General features: G+C 45.3%; 1 protein-coding gene across 5 annotated transcripts in view; it reads left to right on the top strand.

Annotated features, from left to right (window-relative positions):
• FRMD4A (FERM domain containing 4A) overlaps nt 1-13,202 on the top strand; it is a 616,236-nt gene that overhangs the window by 288,906 nt on the left and 314,128 nt on the right. The window contains exon 1 of one of the 5 annotated variants that reach the window (XM_055331825.1): nt 8,909-9,031. The exons of 3 other annotated variants lie outside the window; for them this stretch is intronic. In XM_055331825.1, coding sequence (XP_055187800.1) covers nt 8,939-9,031 — 93 coding nt within the window. In that variant the 5' untranslated portion in view covers nt 8,909-8,938. Of the gene's footprint in view, nt 1-8,908; nt 9,032-13,202 lie in introns of those variants that run through there. One more of the 5 variants, XM_055331819.1, reaches the window with a different exon arrangement.

The following is a 13,202-nucleotide window of genomic DNA, read 5'->3' as shown; positions in this document are numbered from 1 at the left end:
ATATTCCCCATATGAGTGAAACAATATAATGATTGTCCTTCTCTGATTGACTTACTTCACTTAGCATAATACCCTCCAGTTCCATCTATGTAGAAGTAAATGTTGGGTGTTCGTCATTTCTAATGGCTGAGTAATATTCCATTGTATATATAGACCACATCTTCTTTATCCATTTGTCTTTCGATGGACATCGAAGCTCCTTCCATAGTTTAGCTATTGTGGACATGGCTGCTAGAAACATTGAGGTGCAGGTGTCCAAGCTTTTCACTGCATCTGTATCTTTGGGGTAAATCCCCAGCAGTGCAATTGCTGGGTCATAAAATAGCTCTATTTTTAACTCTTTGAGGAACCTCCACACAGTTTTCCAGAGTGGCTGCACCGGTTCATTTTCCCACCAACAGTGCAAGAAGGTTCCCCTTTCTCCACATCCTCTCCAACATTTATTATTTCCTGTCTTGTTAATTTTCACCATTCTCACTGGTGTCTCATTGGGTAACCCATGGATTACAATTTGATGGGTGACCCTTTCTCATTTTGACTTATGGGATGTTGGGAGTCCTCTAAGGCACACTCAAGATAAACCGTATTCCCATGATGTGAGATTTTTCAGTACTTATCTTTTTAACAGATCAAGTGCTTTCCTTCCTCACCTCGGGAAAATACAGGCCACATGACTTATCCCAGAGACCCCTGGGCTAATGAGCACTTGCCCCTGGGAGTGACATGATCCTGGGCACAGGACAGAAAGCAATCTGATGGCCCCAAAGAAAGCCACCCTCCTTTGCAGCACCGGAGAGATTATTTAAACCAAGACAATCATTCTCCTATTGAAGGAAATTACATTAAACCTCTCCCCCTGGAAAAAGGAAGCATGGAAATTAGAAGCAGATTTAAAAGTTGATCATTTGCCACCCAATGCTTATCTAAGACACCTGAAATTTGAGAGCTGAGCCTAGTAAAAATCAAAAGTCAACATCCATTGACTCTGTTTGGAGGTGTACTATATATATATTCAGCTAATCCTAGGTCGTCAATACCATAGATAAGAACCTTATTTATTTTGTCATTCTGGGTGCAATTACACAGTTTACCCTGTGCAAACTGCACTTCATAAAAATGGCAAATCAATGCTAGTTATCAAAATCCATCCACATGGATGGATAGCCCATGAAAGAGAGCTTTGCAAAATGGTCTCGAAAGCCAATCTACATAGCTAGCCCCACACAGGTCAGCTTATTACCTGATTAATCACACAGGCATCCTGGCAATCTTATCGATTCCTCAAGACCTGGACATGACATCACTTCTAATAGCACGTGCAATAAGCCATTACCACCATGCAGAATAGCCATTATCCTACGGTGCAGCCATTGATTGGCTGACTTAGCCTGACGCTGGGCAGGGCGAGTGGAGCTCTGATGGGGGCAAATCACATCCAGGGCAGATGTGAAGGACCCTCATATGGAGGAATAAAATCTGTCTGCTGCTTGCAAGCAGGATCTCTACCCATTCCCTCCTTCTCTGGGTAAAGAGTTGAATAATCCTGCCAGCATGCTGATGAGCTGGATTTTGATGTCCATGAAGTAAGGAATCCTAAGACAATATAGACCAATCCTCCACACGGGCCATTAATATTTTATACCTGACATTCTCTACTGCTTGATCATTGCCATAAAGATTGAATGAGGTTCTGGGATCCCCGATTAACACATGAGGTTTCCGTGCCCCAAATGTTGTGACAATTTTTTCCTTACCCTGGAAGAATGTAAGGTCTGGTTTCCTTGGTAGTGGGATGTGTATTGTTGAGTTGATGGGGATGGGGGTCTTATTTTGGGCTAACTAATTCTCTACTCCTGGTTACTCCAATGACACTACTGAACAGAGTGATTTCAAAGGTCCAAGAAGAAGCCTCTTTACCACCGGGTGGGTATGGCTAAGTTGGATGACCTTTAAGGAATACAGATGGATGTTATGGGAGAATATGTATGAAGAGGCAGAGAGATGGATGGTGAAATCCAGGAAGGCTCTTATGCTGAGGCAACAATAGGAAAATAGTGTGCAGAAATGAGTGTGTGTGTATGTGTGTGTGTACCATTTACAAAGAACTTTGACAAATTTCATTTCATCCTGTTGGGTAGTTGTTCAGGAACCTTCCAGGTATAAATCAGGTATAAGGTTCTTGTGCTTTACTACAGATACCTTATCCCACGATGAAATAAGTTGGAGGAACAAAAACAAACCCTTCCAAAAAGCAGAAATTCCCTTACATCCTCAATTCACGGCCCAGCACCAGATACATAGCAGCCATCTAGCAGAGTCCAGCAGTTAATGGACACCAAAGTCTCTCGCAGTGTGACCCTGGGCAGATTACATCATTTCTCCGTGCCTCAGTGTCTCCTTCTTCCTCGAGGAAAAAGGGATATGCCTATTTGATAAGGTGTTATGAGAATTAAAGAATTAATATATTAAAAAGCCTTTTTAGAATAGTGTCTGCAACACACTGCACCATGTCAGGGGGTTACCATTATTCTATTAGACACTGAATTAAATAACTATTGAATGGATCGTGCAGTGTAATAAAAGGACTTTTTTTTAAAGGATATTTTAAAAATCGGTTTAGACAAAGGCAAGGCCCATAGAATAGAGCTTGGTATGGCATACAAGTAGAGCACAGACAATGTAATATCCGGGAGTAGTAGACTCATCTCAGTCCACCAGACCTCTACCAGCAACAATAATTAGGAGCCAAGTTGAAGAATTCAGTTCCAACATCTTTTATTTTCTTTGCCTGGCTGGTCATGGAGGAGAACTATTAAATAAAGCCCAGAATGTCACCCAAGTAGACAAGAGAAGCTTGAGAGAGGAAGGAAGAAAAGAAGGGAGAAAGGAAGGAAAGAGGGACTGAAGGAAGGAAAGGAGGAAAGAAGGGGGGAGGGAAGGAGGGAAAGGAAGGAAAATTTTATCTGCCTATGCATCCTAGCTACAGTCATACCTACAGTTTCTTCCAAATGCCATAGAAGGAGGGAAAGCCCATCCAAAGATGGACAATGCCAACAACGCACTCAGTTAGTGCAAACTTCTGTGAAAACCAAGAGAACCCTCAACTATCCTGCCTGGGGGAAATGCAAATAATCTCGCAGACCTTGGGCACGTGAGGTCTGATGATAACTGTGTTGCTTGGTATCTTGCTCCTGCCCTTGGGGGTATTGGGTTTCATGTTCGGCCTAAGTTCCAGCTACTTTTCAAATATAAAACTATGGATGCAGGCAGCATTTCTGTTTGCATAACCTCAGTCAGAGCTTACTTAGATAAAACAGGACAGGAATGACCCAGGTTAGCGGAGTTAGGAGCTAATGGGAACGGTGATGGGGCCTTTAAAGAAATCCAGGGCTTCCCTTCCCAACTTCCCTCACCCCTACTCCAGGAATGTTCCAGATTGCTGAGGAGTTCTTTGTGTGTGTCTCTGGTTCAATCTCATCCCATTTATCTTCCCATCTCCCATTTACAGGACAACAGTTAAACACCGCAAGCTTCATTCAAAGCCTGTCTTCCATCCCTCAGCTCAGGGGTACGTGGGGAAGGCAGGTGTGCGTCAGGGGTTCCTTCTCCAACGTCCTTCTTCACGGACCCTACTCACCAGGCTGCCTGCAGCACATCTGGTTTCTCCATGGGACTGATGGCATCTAAACCCAGCTCTGGTTCAAGTGGAGCTGAGTGCCTCGTGGGTTCTTTGAAGACCCTGCTCCCTTCCCACTGCAGTCCCCTGGCACAAGGGAGGTCTTTCTTCTACTCAGTCATTTAAGAACCCCTGTTGCTCTGGGCCCCATAGCCCGGGCCCCTTTCTCCTTGGGTTCCCTGGCCCTTTGTACAACACCCTGAGCATCTAAGACAGGCCAAGACCACCTCTCTAAGGCACCCACATCTGACCCAAGATGATGGGATTGAAGTTACTTCCCATACACCACTCTTCCCTTCCCTTGGCTGCCATCCACACTTCTGCCAGCCCATTTCCCCTAAAAAGCTCACTGAACCCCTCCCAACAGGCTCCTCAGAGCTCCTCACTGGGCCTGAGGTGTCAAGGGGGCTTGGAGGAGCAGCAGGCTCCCACCGTCCTTGTTCTTCTGACTCCTTTGCTGATGGTCTGCAAGGCCGGGTCACCACGGGGCCTCAAATCTGGTCTCAGACTTTCCTTTGCACACTTCATGCAGATGTGGAAAAAGAGGGAATGATTGATGCCTGTGGTCTTCAGACTTCCACTGAAACCAAGAGTCCTCTTTTAACATGATGCTAAATTTTCAACAAATAATGGCTTGAGATGGATGTTAGAAGAGGCATTTATACGTCAGTTTTGTGTCTGTGTCCTTAACATAAGCCATATTTCACCTTTTACCAAAGAAAGAACAAGAAAAGACAAGGGTAACATCTCTCAAAATGATTCTGTCCTTATTTTCCAGAAGGGTGCTTCAACTCACCCACCCAGCACTGCTTGGCTCCCTGCCCTTTGCCCTTGATCCCTGGCTCACAGTGGTCCCAGGCCGCCTTTTGGCCAGGAGCTTCATTATGGCACCCCTCTATACTGTGTGACCTGTTACCCCCAAAACCTGGCCCACACCTCTCTGTCCTGTGGTCCCTTCTCTCTGGCAAATGAACAAAATAAAGCCATCCAGATCAGTTTACCTAATACCAGTGATTACAGGTCTGAGGTGAGATAGGCATACATGAGGAACTTCGGGGGGCTGAAGGGATGAGCCTCACCAGTGGTCATTTCGGGCACTGGGCTGCAGTTGGGGTGAACACTTGAGGCTGGTAGGCCAGGCACAGTGTGGACAAGAGGTTGCAGTGACCAGTCCCCGTTTCTGTGTCAGTTCTCAGGATCCTATCAGGAATGCCCACCCCACACTCTCCCCCTGGCTTCTGAGCATGCGTCAGCATGGTCCCTGGCCTCATCCACAGCCGTGGCCCCCTTGCACACACACTCAGCGGGCAGCCTCTCCCCTGTCCTGCGGCTGCCTCCCACTAGCTCTGCTGTTGTCAAATGCTTTCTCTCTGCTGGGTCCTTACCCCTGCCACCCCCTCTTCCACCTCCTGCTATTTGTGACCACGAACACCCATTTGATTTGATACATCTGGTGTATCAAGACCATTGATTTTCCTGAAATATGGTTCAATAGATGCCTATGCATGTTCACTCCGGAGTTTGAATGTACATGTTCACTGAGATGGGAAGGAGGTGTTCAAAATCAACAAACCAAAGGCTCCACCAGCCTTGAATGCTCTGCTTTAAGCGCCATCAAAAGCAGCCGCTTCCAAGGCTGAAGAGCAGAGGTGGGTCTTCTGCACCCCATCTCCCGGGGGCTCGCTCACACTGCATCCCCGCAGCAAGCACCCCATCTGTTCCATGGGCCACTACACTGTGCCCTGGGTGCCTGGGGAACCATCCTGGCAAAAACGTGCTTGCTCTAAGTAATACTCTGTTCCGAGGGTTTTCCCCTTAGGCTTTTCTGTTTTCTTTTAGCTACTCCTTATTCACCATCTCCCTGTCCTTTCTTCCCACGTCTCTGGTCACAGTGCTGATCCTGGGCATTTACCCTCAGCATCCTTCCTTCTCTCTCGCTCCCCCACCCCTACGGCTGTTTCCAGGGCTCCATGTCAGCTGGCTGGCATCAGTGCACAGAGGATGCTGAGACTGGAGGGGAGTCGCAAGGGGGGAGTGAGGCCCTCCCCACCACCCTGCACTCGGCCTTGGCCCGTGGCTCTGGCTGTGATGGGGTCTCACCCAGTGGGTCCACAGGGTTCCAGCCTCTCCTAAGCGACCCTGGCCCTAGTCACTTAGTAATCTGGCTCCTCCCTTTACCCCTCAGGCCAGGGACTGTGCTGCCTGCCCCGCTCCTGTGGGCTTCTTTCTCTTCTGTCACTCATGCTTCTTAGCAGGGGACATTAGAGCAGCAGTTCAGAGACTCTAGAACTGCTCCTTCCGATGCCATTTCCTGTACTTAAATTCTCTCTCTTGCAAAGACAGGGACTTTTTCCCTTTCTCTGTTAGGTCTCATGGATAGATGTCCTTTCTGGATTTCTAACCTGCTGTAATCTGATATAGTCCTCTGTATCATGTGAGAGTATAATGGACCAGGTCAGACCCTGAAATCAAACACCTTGACCTGGGTTTCATCTTAGATCTGACAGTTCTAGCTGTGTTACCTTGGCCAAATTATTAAACCTTTCTGAGCCACCTGTAAAATATGGACCATGAAGCTCATTTCTGCCATTGAGATAGCCTTGGGTCACCTTCTAGCCCGCTGCCTGGCAACTGCTAGGTTCTCAGTGAACGTTAGTTTCTCTCACCTCTCCTAAACTGGCCATATCTGCAAAGGTATGAGTGCATATCCCTTCCTGGGAAACACATTTGTATTATAACAATGGCCTTCTGAAATTAAATGCTTTAGTCTCAATAACTAATTTTAAATGTGTAAATCTTAAACACCCACAGCAAAACAATCAAAAGGACAGTTTTGGACAAGCTGACCTTCGAGAGAGCCTTCAGATCTGTCTGAGGAGGCTGCCAGCTACTCTGTGGGGGCTGGGGAAGGCTCCAGAGCCAACCTCCTCCTCCCCATTAGCTGGGAGAAGGCACTGGTGCTGATATGAGAAATGATCCCACTCCTCACCCTCCCGGGGGGTAGAGTATATGGGGCTTAAATGTGTGCGAGTCTGACTCAGGGTTATTTTTGTTTCCATTAACATTCTCTTCTATATGTATTTTAACCTTAATCAAATGCATATGTTTTTGTTTTATTTGCACTTAGTTCATCAAAGTGTCCTTTATGATCTGAACTATGCCATGAGGCCTTAAGCTCTTCAGTGAAACACTCTTTAATACCCCTGGGAAACAGGAAGTTGCATTTAGTCTAATATAAATAAATTCAGTTCCCAGGGGCTTTGCCCTGGCCCAGGTCAGGAGAGAGACAGTGACTTCTCAGCTGATCTGGTCCAGCGCCCCCTCTCAAACTGCTCTGGAAGGAAGAAGCCCCAGGACTCGACAGATCAGTATTTTGAAAATGTGCCTGTCCTTTGTTCAAAACTGCTACGTGGTCAAGTGGGATTTTATCAAGGAAGTTCTATGCATTTGGTCAAATAGTTGGGAATCATTCCAGATTTGTTTCTACCCCAAAATAGCTTGAAACCAGGCAGTGCAGAAAGGAAGCAAGAAAGAGGGAAAAAAGGTATATAAACCTCAGCCACCTAGCCAGAGACGCTCCGCAAGTCAGGCTGAGCAACTTCCCGTCTCTCCTTGTTGCTGGCCTTCTCTCTCACCCTCTCACTGGCTCCCCCGATGCACATATGGAACCAATTACGAACAAAGCCCGATTGTTGTATATTTGGAATTTCCCACATCAACTTGATGCTTTCTTTAACTGCCTCTTAATGTGTGTCTGCACTGAGTGACCAGGCCCACGTTTCCATCCTTCCCACCCAGCCCCCACCAGCACCCCCCTTCCGAGAGGCTTTCCTGGTTCATTTTCCAGCAGAGCAAACCTCCACTTCTTTCCCTCGCACCCCATCCCACTTCCTATTGGAGTCTTTGAATAAACAGAACTTTCTTTTCCACGGTTTGCAATAAACTGGTCTGCAGAGAGTAAATAAAAGCCGGATCCCAAAGCATAAAAGTGATATCAGGCTAACACCAAAGCACGATTACTACAACGGAAATGGCATCCCCTTCCTAAAACCCAGAGCAGTGGATGTAGAAATACATTACAAACATGAAAAAGAAGAAAACTCCGATTCTAGAAGCCCCTTGTTTTTCCTTTATATAATTTTCTCTGCTATAGAAATAAACAGATTAGAGGGGGAGGGCACATAGGGGAGGAATATATCAATTACAAGATATTATAGAAAAGTTAAAATTTTAGACCACGTGTACCATCCCTCAGAAGATTGTCTGATGTGGAATCACATACTATTTATTAGAAAAGAATAGGCAAACGTGATGGATGCATCTGAACTTAGTCCTCATCAGAGCCTTGCAAAATCAAGCAAAACTTCTTCATGTTTACCGGCACACGTAAAAATAAATGTTCTATAACACAAACATTGAAATGAAGAGATGCCAAATGCGAGTCTGTCCGGTATATTCGGTGCATCTGAACCATGTGACACCAACATTTTCTTCCCCTTCTCTCACGCTCTATCTTTGTGGACTACATTCACATATATAATTAGCTGCACTCCTACATTTATTTGCTATGCATTGGAAAGAGGGAGAGAAAAACCAGATATGTGCATCCGATGCTCAGGGTCACCCGTGTAATTTATGACCGTGAGCAGCGGTCCCTCCCAGTCCCCAGTGCGTGATGTCACTGGTCTGCAAATATTTTTCCCGTGTTCGGAAGAGGGAGAAATCAGAATGCAGGGTTTCACATTAATCTCCGCACCAGATGGTGATATTCCAAATAGTCTTTTTTAAAAGGTGAGCATGTGACCTACTGTACGGCCCAGGGGCTCTGGAGTCATGTGATGTGATGAATAATAGGACTGGTAGAGCTCTGAGTAGACAACTGACCTGGTTACTGTCTGTAGCCACGAGAAGCAAAGTTGACATTTCTGGATCACTCTCCCCAGAGGCGTCGCTTGCCAACTTCTGGGACATGCCGTCTCAGCCGAGGGACTGACAGGCAGGGACAGACCAGGGGCGGCTAAAGCCATCCCCCTGCCCCCGCCTCCCCCTAACCCCCCCCCCAGGAACCACATCTTGACTCATATGGTCCAAAGAAAAAACTCGTTCAGTTATTTGATATTTGGGAAACCTCCAGGAGACCATAACTTAGTTTTGAGGAAGCCTTGTCTCGCACTTTGCTGGGAACACACGCGCGCACACACACACACACACACACACACACACACACAGACACAGAGGAACGCACACACGCGGCTCTACACCATGGTGGTTCAGGCTGCAGTGGCTCCGAATAGATCTCAAAGACTTTTACTGAAAATTCCGTATGGATCTCTGAGAAGACGCAGCGTGGAGAGGGTAAGCGACGTGGCGGGCTGCTTGTTTGGCATGGAGCGATTGCTCCAAAGGAAAGGAGATGTTTGTTTGCATTGTACGCAGCATCCCTTCGGGGAGCCCTGTTTTCCTGAAAAATGCGAATTCCTGGGACAGTAGAGTACTATGTCATGTGTATATTTTTTTCTTCTTAATGGGTAATGATGAGATGTTTGAAACAAATTTTTGCCAGCTGCGCATGTGGGGGTGCTGTGAGAGATGAGCTAGGAGGGGAGAGGTTGGGGTAGGGACTGTGTTTGGGAATCGGGATGGAAGATGTGAGTGCCTGGAGAGAAAAGCAGGGGCTGCAAACAGATGCATTCGTGCAGCACAGCTGCAAATTTCCTCTGTGGGGTGACTGTGTCTTCAAAGAAGGCGCTGACGATGTTAAGGAGCTTTGATGCCTGGTGGGTTTAAATGATGCCCCCAAGATCCCCCTGTTGTGTTGTTGCTGTTTCACATACCTTGTGATCATTTTGGATTTTTTTTTTTTTACTACTACAGATTTTGGCTCAAAATTACTCTGTTAATTTTTGAAACATGCTTACTTTGCGGTAACCTTAGGCAGAGATGATCCTGTAAAATAACAAGGGTTTGTCTTTCCATGGAGTGACTAACGCACTTTTGGGGATGCAGAGCTAGCTGCCTCCCTGGGATGTTGGGCTCATTCATGTGGGAACAAAATGCCTACACCCCCACTGGGGTGGAATGCTTTGCAGGTCTCAGAAACCCAGAAGCCCCTGTTTGAATCATGACAGTCCCCTCTGTGAGCTGCGGAATCTACTTAGACATCGTAGTTGAAGGTGTGTTCCAATAGCCATAAAGGCAAATAGCTTCACCAAAAGCTGTCTCGACAGATAAGCAACCTGCTGCATCTTCTTAAGGGGAATGGGGTTGAATTTGAATAACTTTTTCTGGTTGGTAAACTGACTACTCGGTGATTTTTAAATTTAAGGAAAGCACAGTTGAAGGTTTAAAACATGAGGGTCTGTCTAGAATCCAGATGGGCATGATTTCCTGACTGGTGATGAGTGACATTCTTTCTGCCATCTGAGTACTGATGGGAAAAAAAAAAAAGGCTCCAATTCCTATGTAGGTCTTTGAGACATATCTCTTGTGCTCAATATCAGAGCCATCAACTAATCTGCAGTAAGTGCCCATCGCATGCTCCCTCCTATCCAATAGCTTTAGAGCATGGGACTGACAGTTACGGCAAATGTTAAAAGGCTTATGTTGAATATGATTTTAGGTTTTGTTGAAAATATTTTGGCCTTTATGGGAACTAAGTTTATAGAATGTGTTCTGTTCACAACTAGTCATTTAGAAACATGAATTATATGCATTGGGGTTGTGGAACCTGGCAATACTAAGGGGAGAGTTATCTGGGCATAGGCACAAAAAAAATCCATAGTAACCTTTATTTAACCATTAGAATCTCCAGATGGATGTTTGATAGATTGTGGGCTTTTAATAAATCCAGATGTATGCAGTTACCATTTCTTTTATTCATTGCTTACCAATTTAAGAAAGACTGACAGTCTACAGCGTCATACATAAAACATTGTCGCATGTGCTGGCATATACTTTCATTCAAAACACACAGACTTATTTTCTGCCCGTGGGCACACACACCAGTGTTGCACGGGTCTTAGATCTGCAAGCTGCTGGCCTCTTAGGAGAAGCACCAGACATCCCATTCATCTCGGTTTTTCGAGGTGAAGCGATATGGCCGGGACACCATGGCTCACAGGAAGAGCACCCCTGCATTCCTTATGAGCCGCCCATCTCACCCTCCACTGTAAGGGAGGATGACACTAATTGGAACCTATGATGAAAGTGTCAATTCCAACTGGGCATTTTATACTGTTGCCGACTTGACGACAATTTTCAGAATCAGAGTCAAACATTTGTGTAAAAGGAGGACACGAAAGGTGAGATATGGCAACTGCTTTAAGGGCAGGAACTGAGAACCAGCACTCTTTTCTTGGAACTCCCTGAATTAAAAGCAACAGCACCTTTTCCAGTGACATCAGCAGCCATTCAGGGTGATTTCCATTGTCTCACAATATATAATGATCTTCAGGTCTCATGTCCATACTGTCTTTACTCCAATGAATTTTTTTATTCGTTAATTCATGTTATGATCCTGAGTTGCTGGTGAGACATAGAGAATGGGGGTTATCACCCTTGTCATGTAGGAAGAGAGAAGCCAAGGCAAGGGAGGTAGTGTTCATCTTTAATCTTCTGTTCAGGGACATATAGTCAACCACAGAGCAGGACCCATGTCCAAGGACCCAGTATCTTCTGTCCTGCTTCATCACCTTTGGTCCCTGGGGGAGCTTCCACACGGCAGCCTGTCCCTGAGCAAAGGGATGTAACCAGCTTGTCACCAGGACTTCTCATGAAAGGGTATATAGAAGACTCTTGACCAAGAGGAATAGCTAATGATTTCTAGTGCTGGTTGTGTACCCTCAGGCATCCAGGAGTGCATGTGGCTCCTGTTTTCTAACTGCCAGTTGAGTTGAAAGAAAAGAAATGCACTTTTTTTTGGATGCCTGGGTTGCTCATCAGTTGAGTGTCTACCTTCGGTTCAGGTAGTGATCCTGGGGTCCAGGGATCAAGTCCCATACCGGGCTCCCGGTGGGGAGTCTGCTTCTCCTTCTGCCTGTGTCTTTGCCTCTCTCATGAATAAATAAATAGAATCTTAAAAAAAAAAGAAAAAGAAAAAGAAAAGATACAGACCTTTTTAACTATGCTATCTAGACCTTTATCAAATCCTGATTTCAGAAACACTCAGGCTGTGAGACCAGGCTCAGTTCTTGTTCATATTTTCACAGACTGCCACGAGCCCATCACAGAGTTAGGCAAGGTAAGGAAAACAACAAAATATAAAATACTTTGCTTGGTAAGACAGGAGAAGTTAGGGATACGGGTTTACATAAACAGAACAGTAATGACGTAACAGGGCACTCATTTAGCTACAAAACAAGAAATGAAGACAATTTAGGTGCTACCTAAAGCAGCAAAGTGGGGTGGAAAGGGTAGGGTTTGCAGTCACAGGGTTCCCAAAACTGAGAGCCTCGCCCTTTACTAATTGTGTGATCTTGGCAGAGTGGCCAGACTTTCTCAGAGTTCTTTCTTTTTTTAAAAAAAAATTTTATTTATTCATGAGAGACACAGAGAGAGAGAGAGACAGAGACACAGGCAGAGGGAAAAGGAGGCTCCATGCAGGGAGCCTGACATGGGACTCAATCCCGGGTCTCCAGGATCACACCCCTGGATGAAGGTGGCGCTAAACCATTGAGCTACTGGGGCTGCCCTCAGAGTTCTTAGGTTGTACATCTGTACTATCCACTATTGAGGGTGGTTTTTAAGATTAGAGGTCACTTATATAAGGATTTTTAAGACAACACCTCACATATAGAAAGCAATCAATTATGGGGTATTTTTAAATTTTGTATCTTTGAATGGAGGAGCACTTGGCTTGTATGTTTAATAATTGATAGTCTGTATAAACATACATATACACACACTCTTGATCATACTTCACTCATCTGGAGAGGTCCTTTAGGGATCTTTACCCAGTAAAGCCAAGACAGACAGCATTTCCTGGTGATAATTTGCCTTGGACTTCCAATTTTATGTAAGACACATAGAAAACAAAATGTTTCAAATTTACTGCATACAAATGCCAAGTAACTACACTTACTCAAGCCCCTATGCTTCTATTGGATCTCTTCCTCCCAAAGCCAGGTGTTGTTACTTCAGAGGTAAAAATGAACTTCATGAAAAATTCTAATGACTGTAAGAGCACAACATATAAATGAGTTAAGGAAAGAGCAAACGTGGACCTTTTTCCTGGGGGTGGCCTTGGAGCAAGGGTAATGTTTTTATTAAACTACTGTAACCCTGCATTATGAGGAAATGGTGTCATGTTGGAGATTACCTTTCTTTATAGATCCAAAACCCAAGAATAAGGATCTTTCTGTGGCCCAGCCTGAGCTGTTTCAGACATGCATTTATTAAGAATGTATCTTCTCTGGCATCCAGACCCACATACCCCAGGAAGGGCTGGACATCTTTGTTCTCCTGAATGATACAATGCCTCAAATTCAACATGTCCAAAATGGAATTGATCACCTCACTCATAGTCCTG

The sequence above is a fragment of the Nyctereutes procyonoides genome, unplaced genomic scaffold, assembly GCF_905146905.1.
Source record: "Nyctereutes procyonoides isolate TBG_1078 unplaced genomic scaffold, NYPRO_anot_genome, whole genome shotgun sequence".
NCBI lineage: Eukaryota > Metazoa > Chordata > Mammalia > Carnivora > Canidae > Nyctereutes > Nyctereutes procyonoides.
This window is presented reverse-complemented; position numbering and strand designations above follow the sequence as displayed.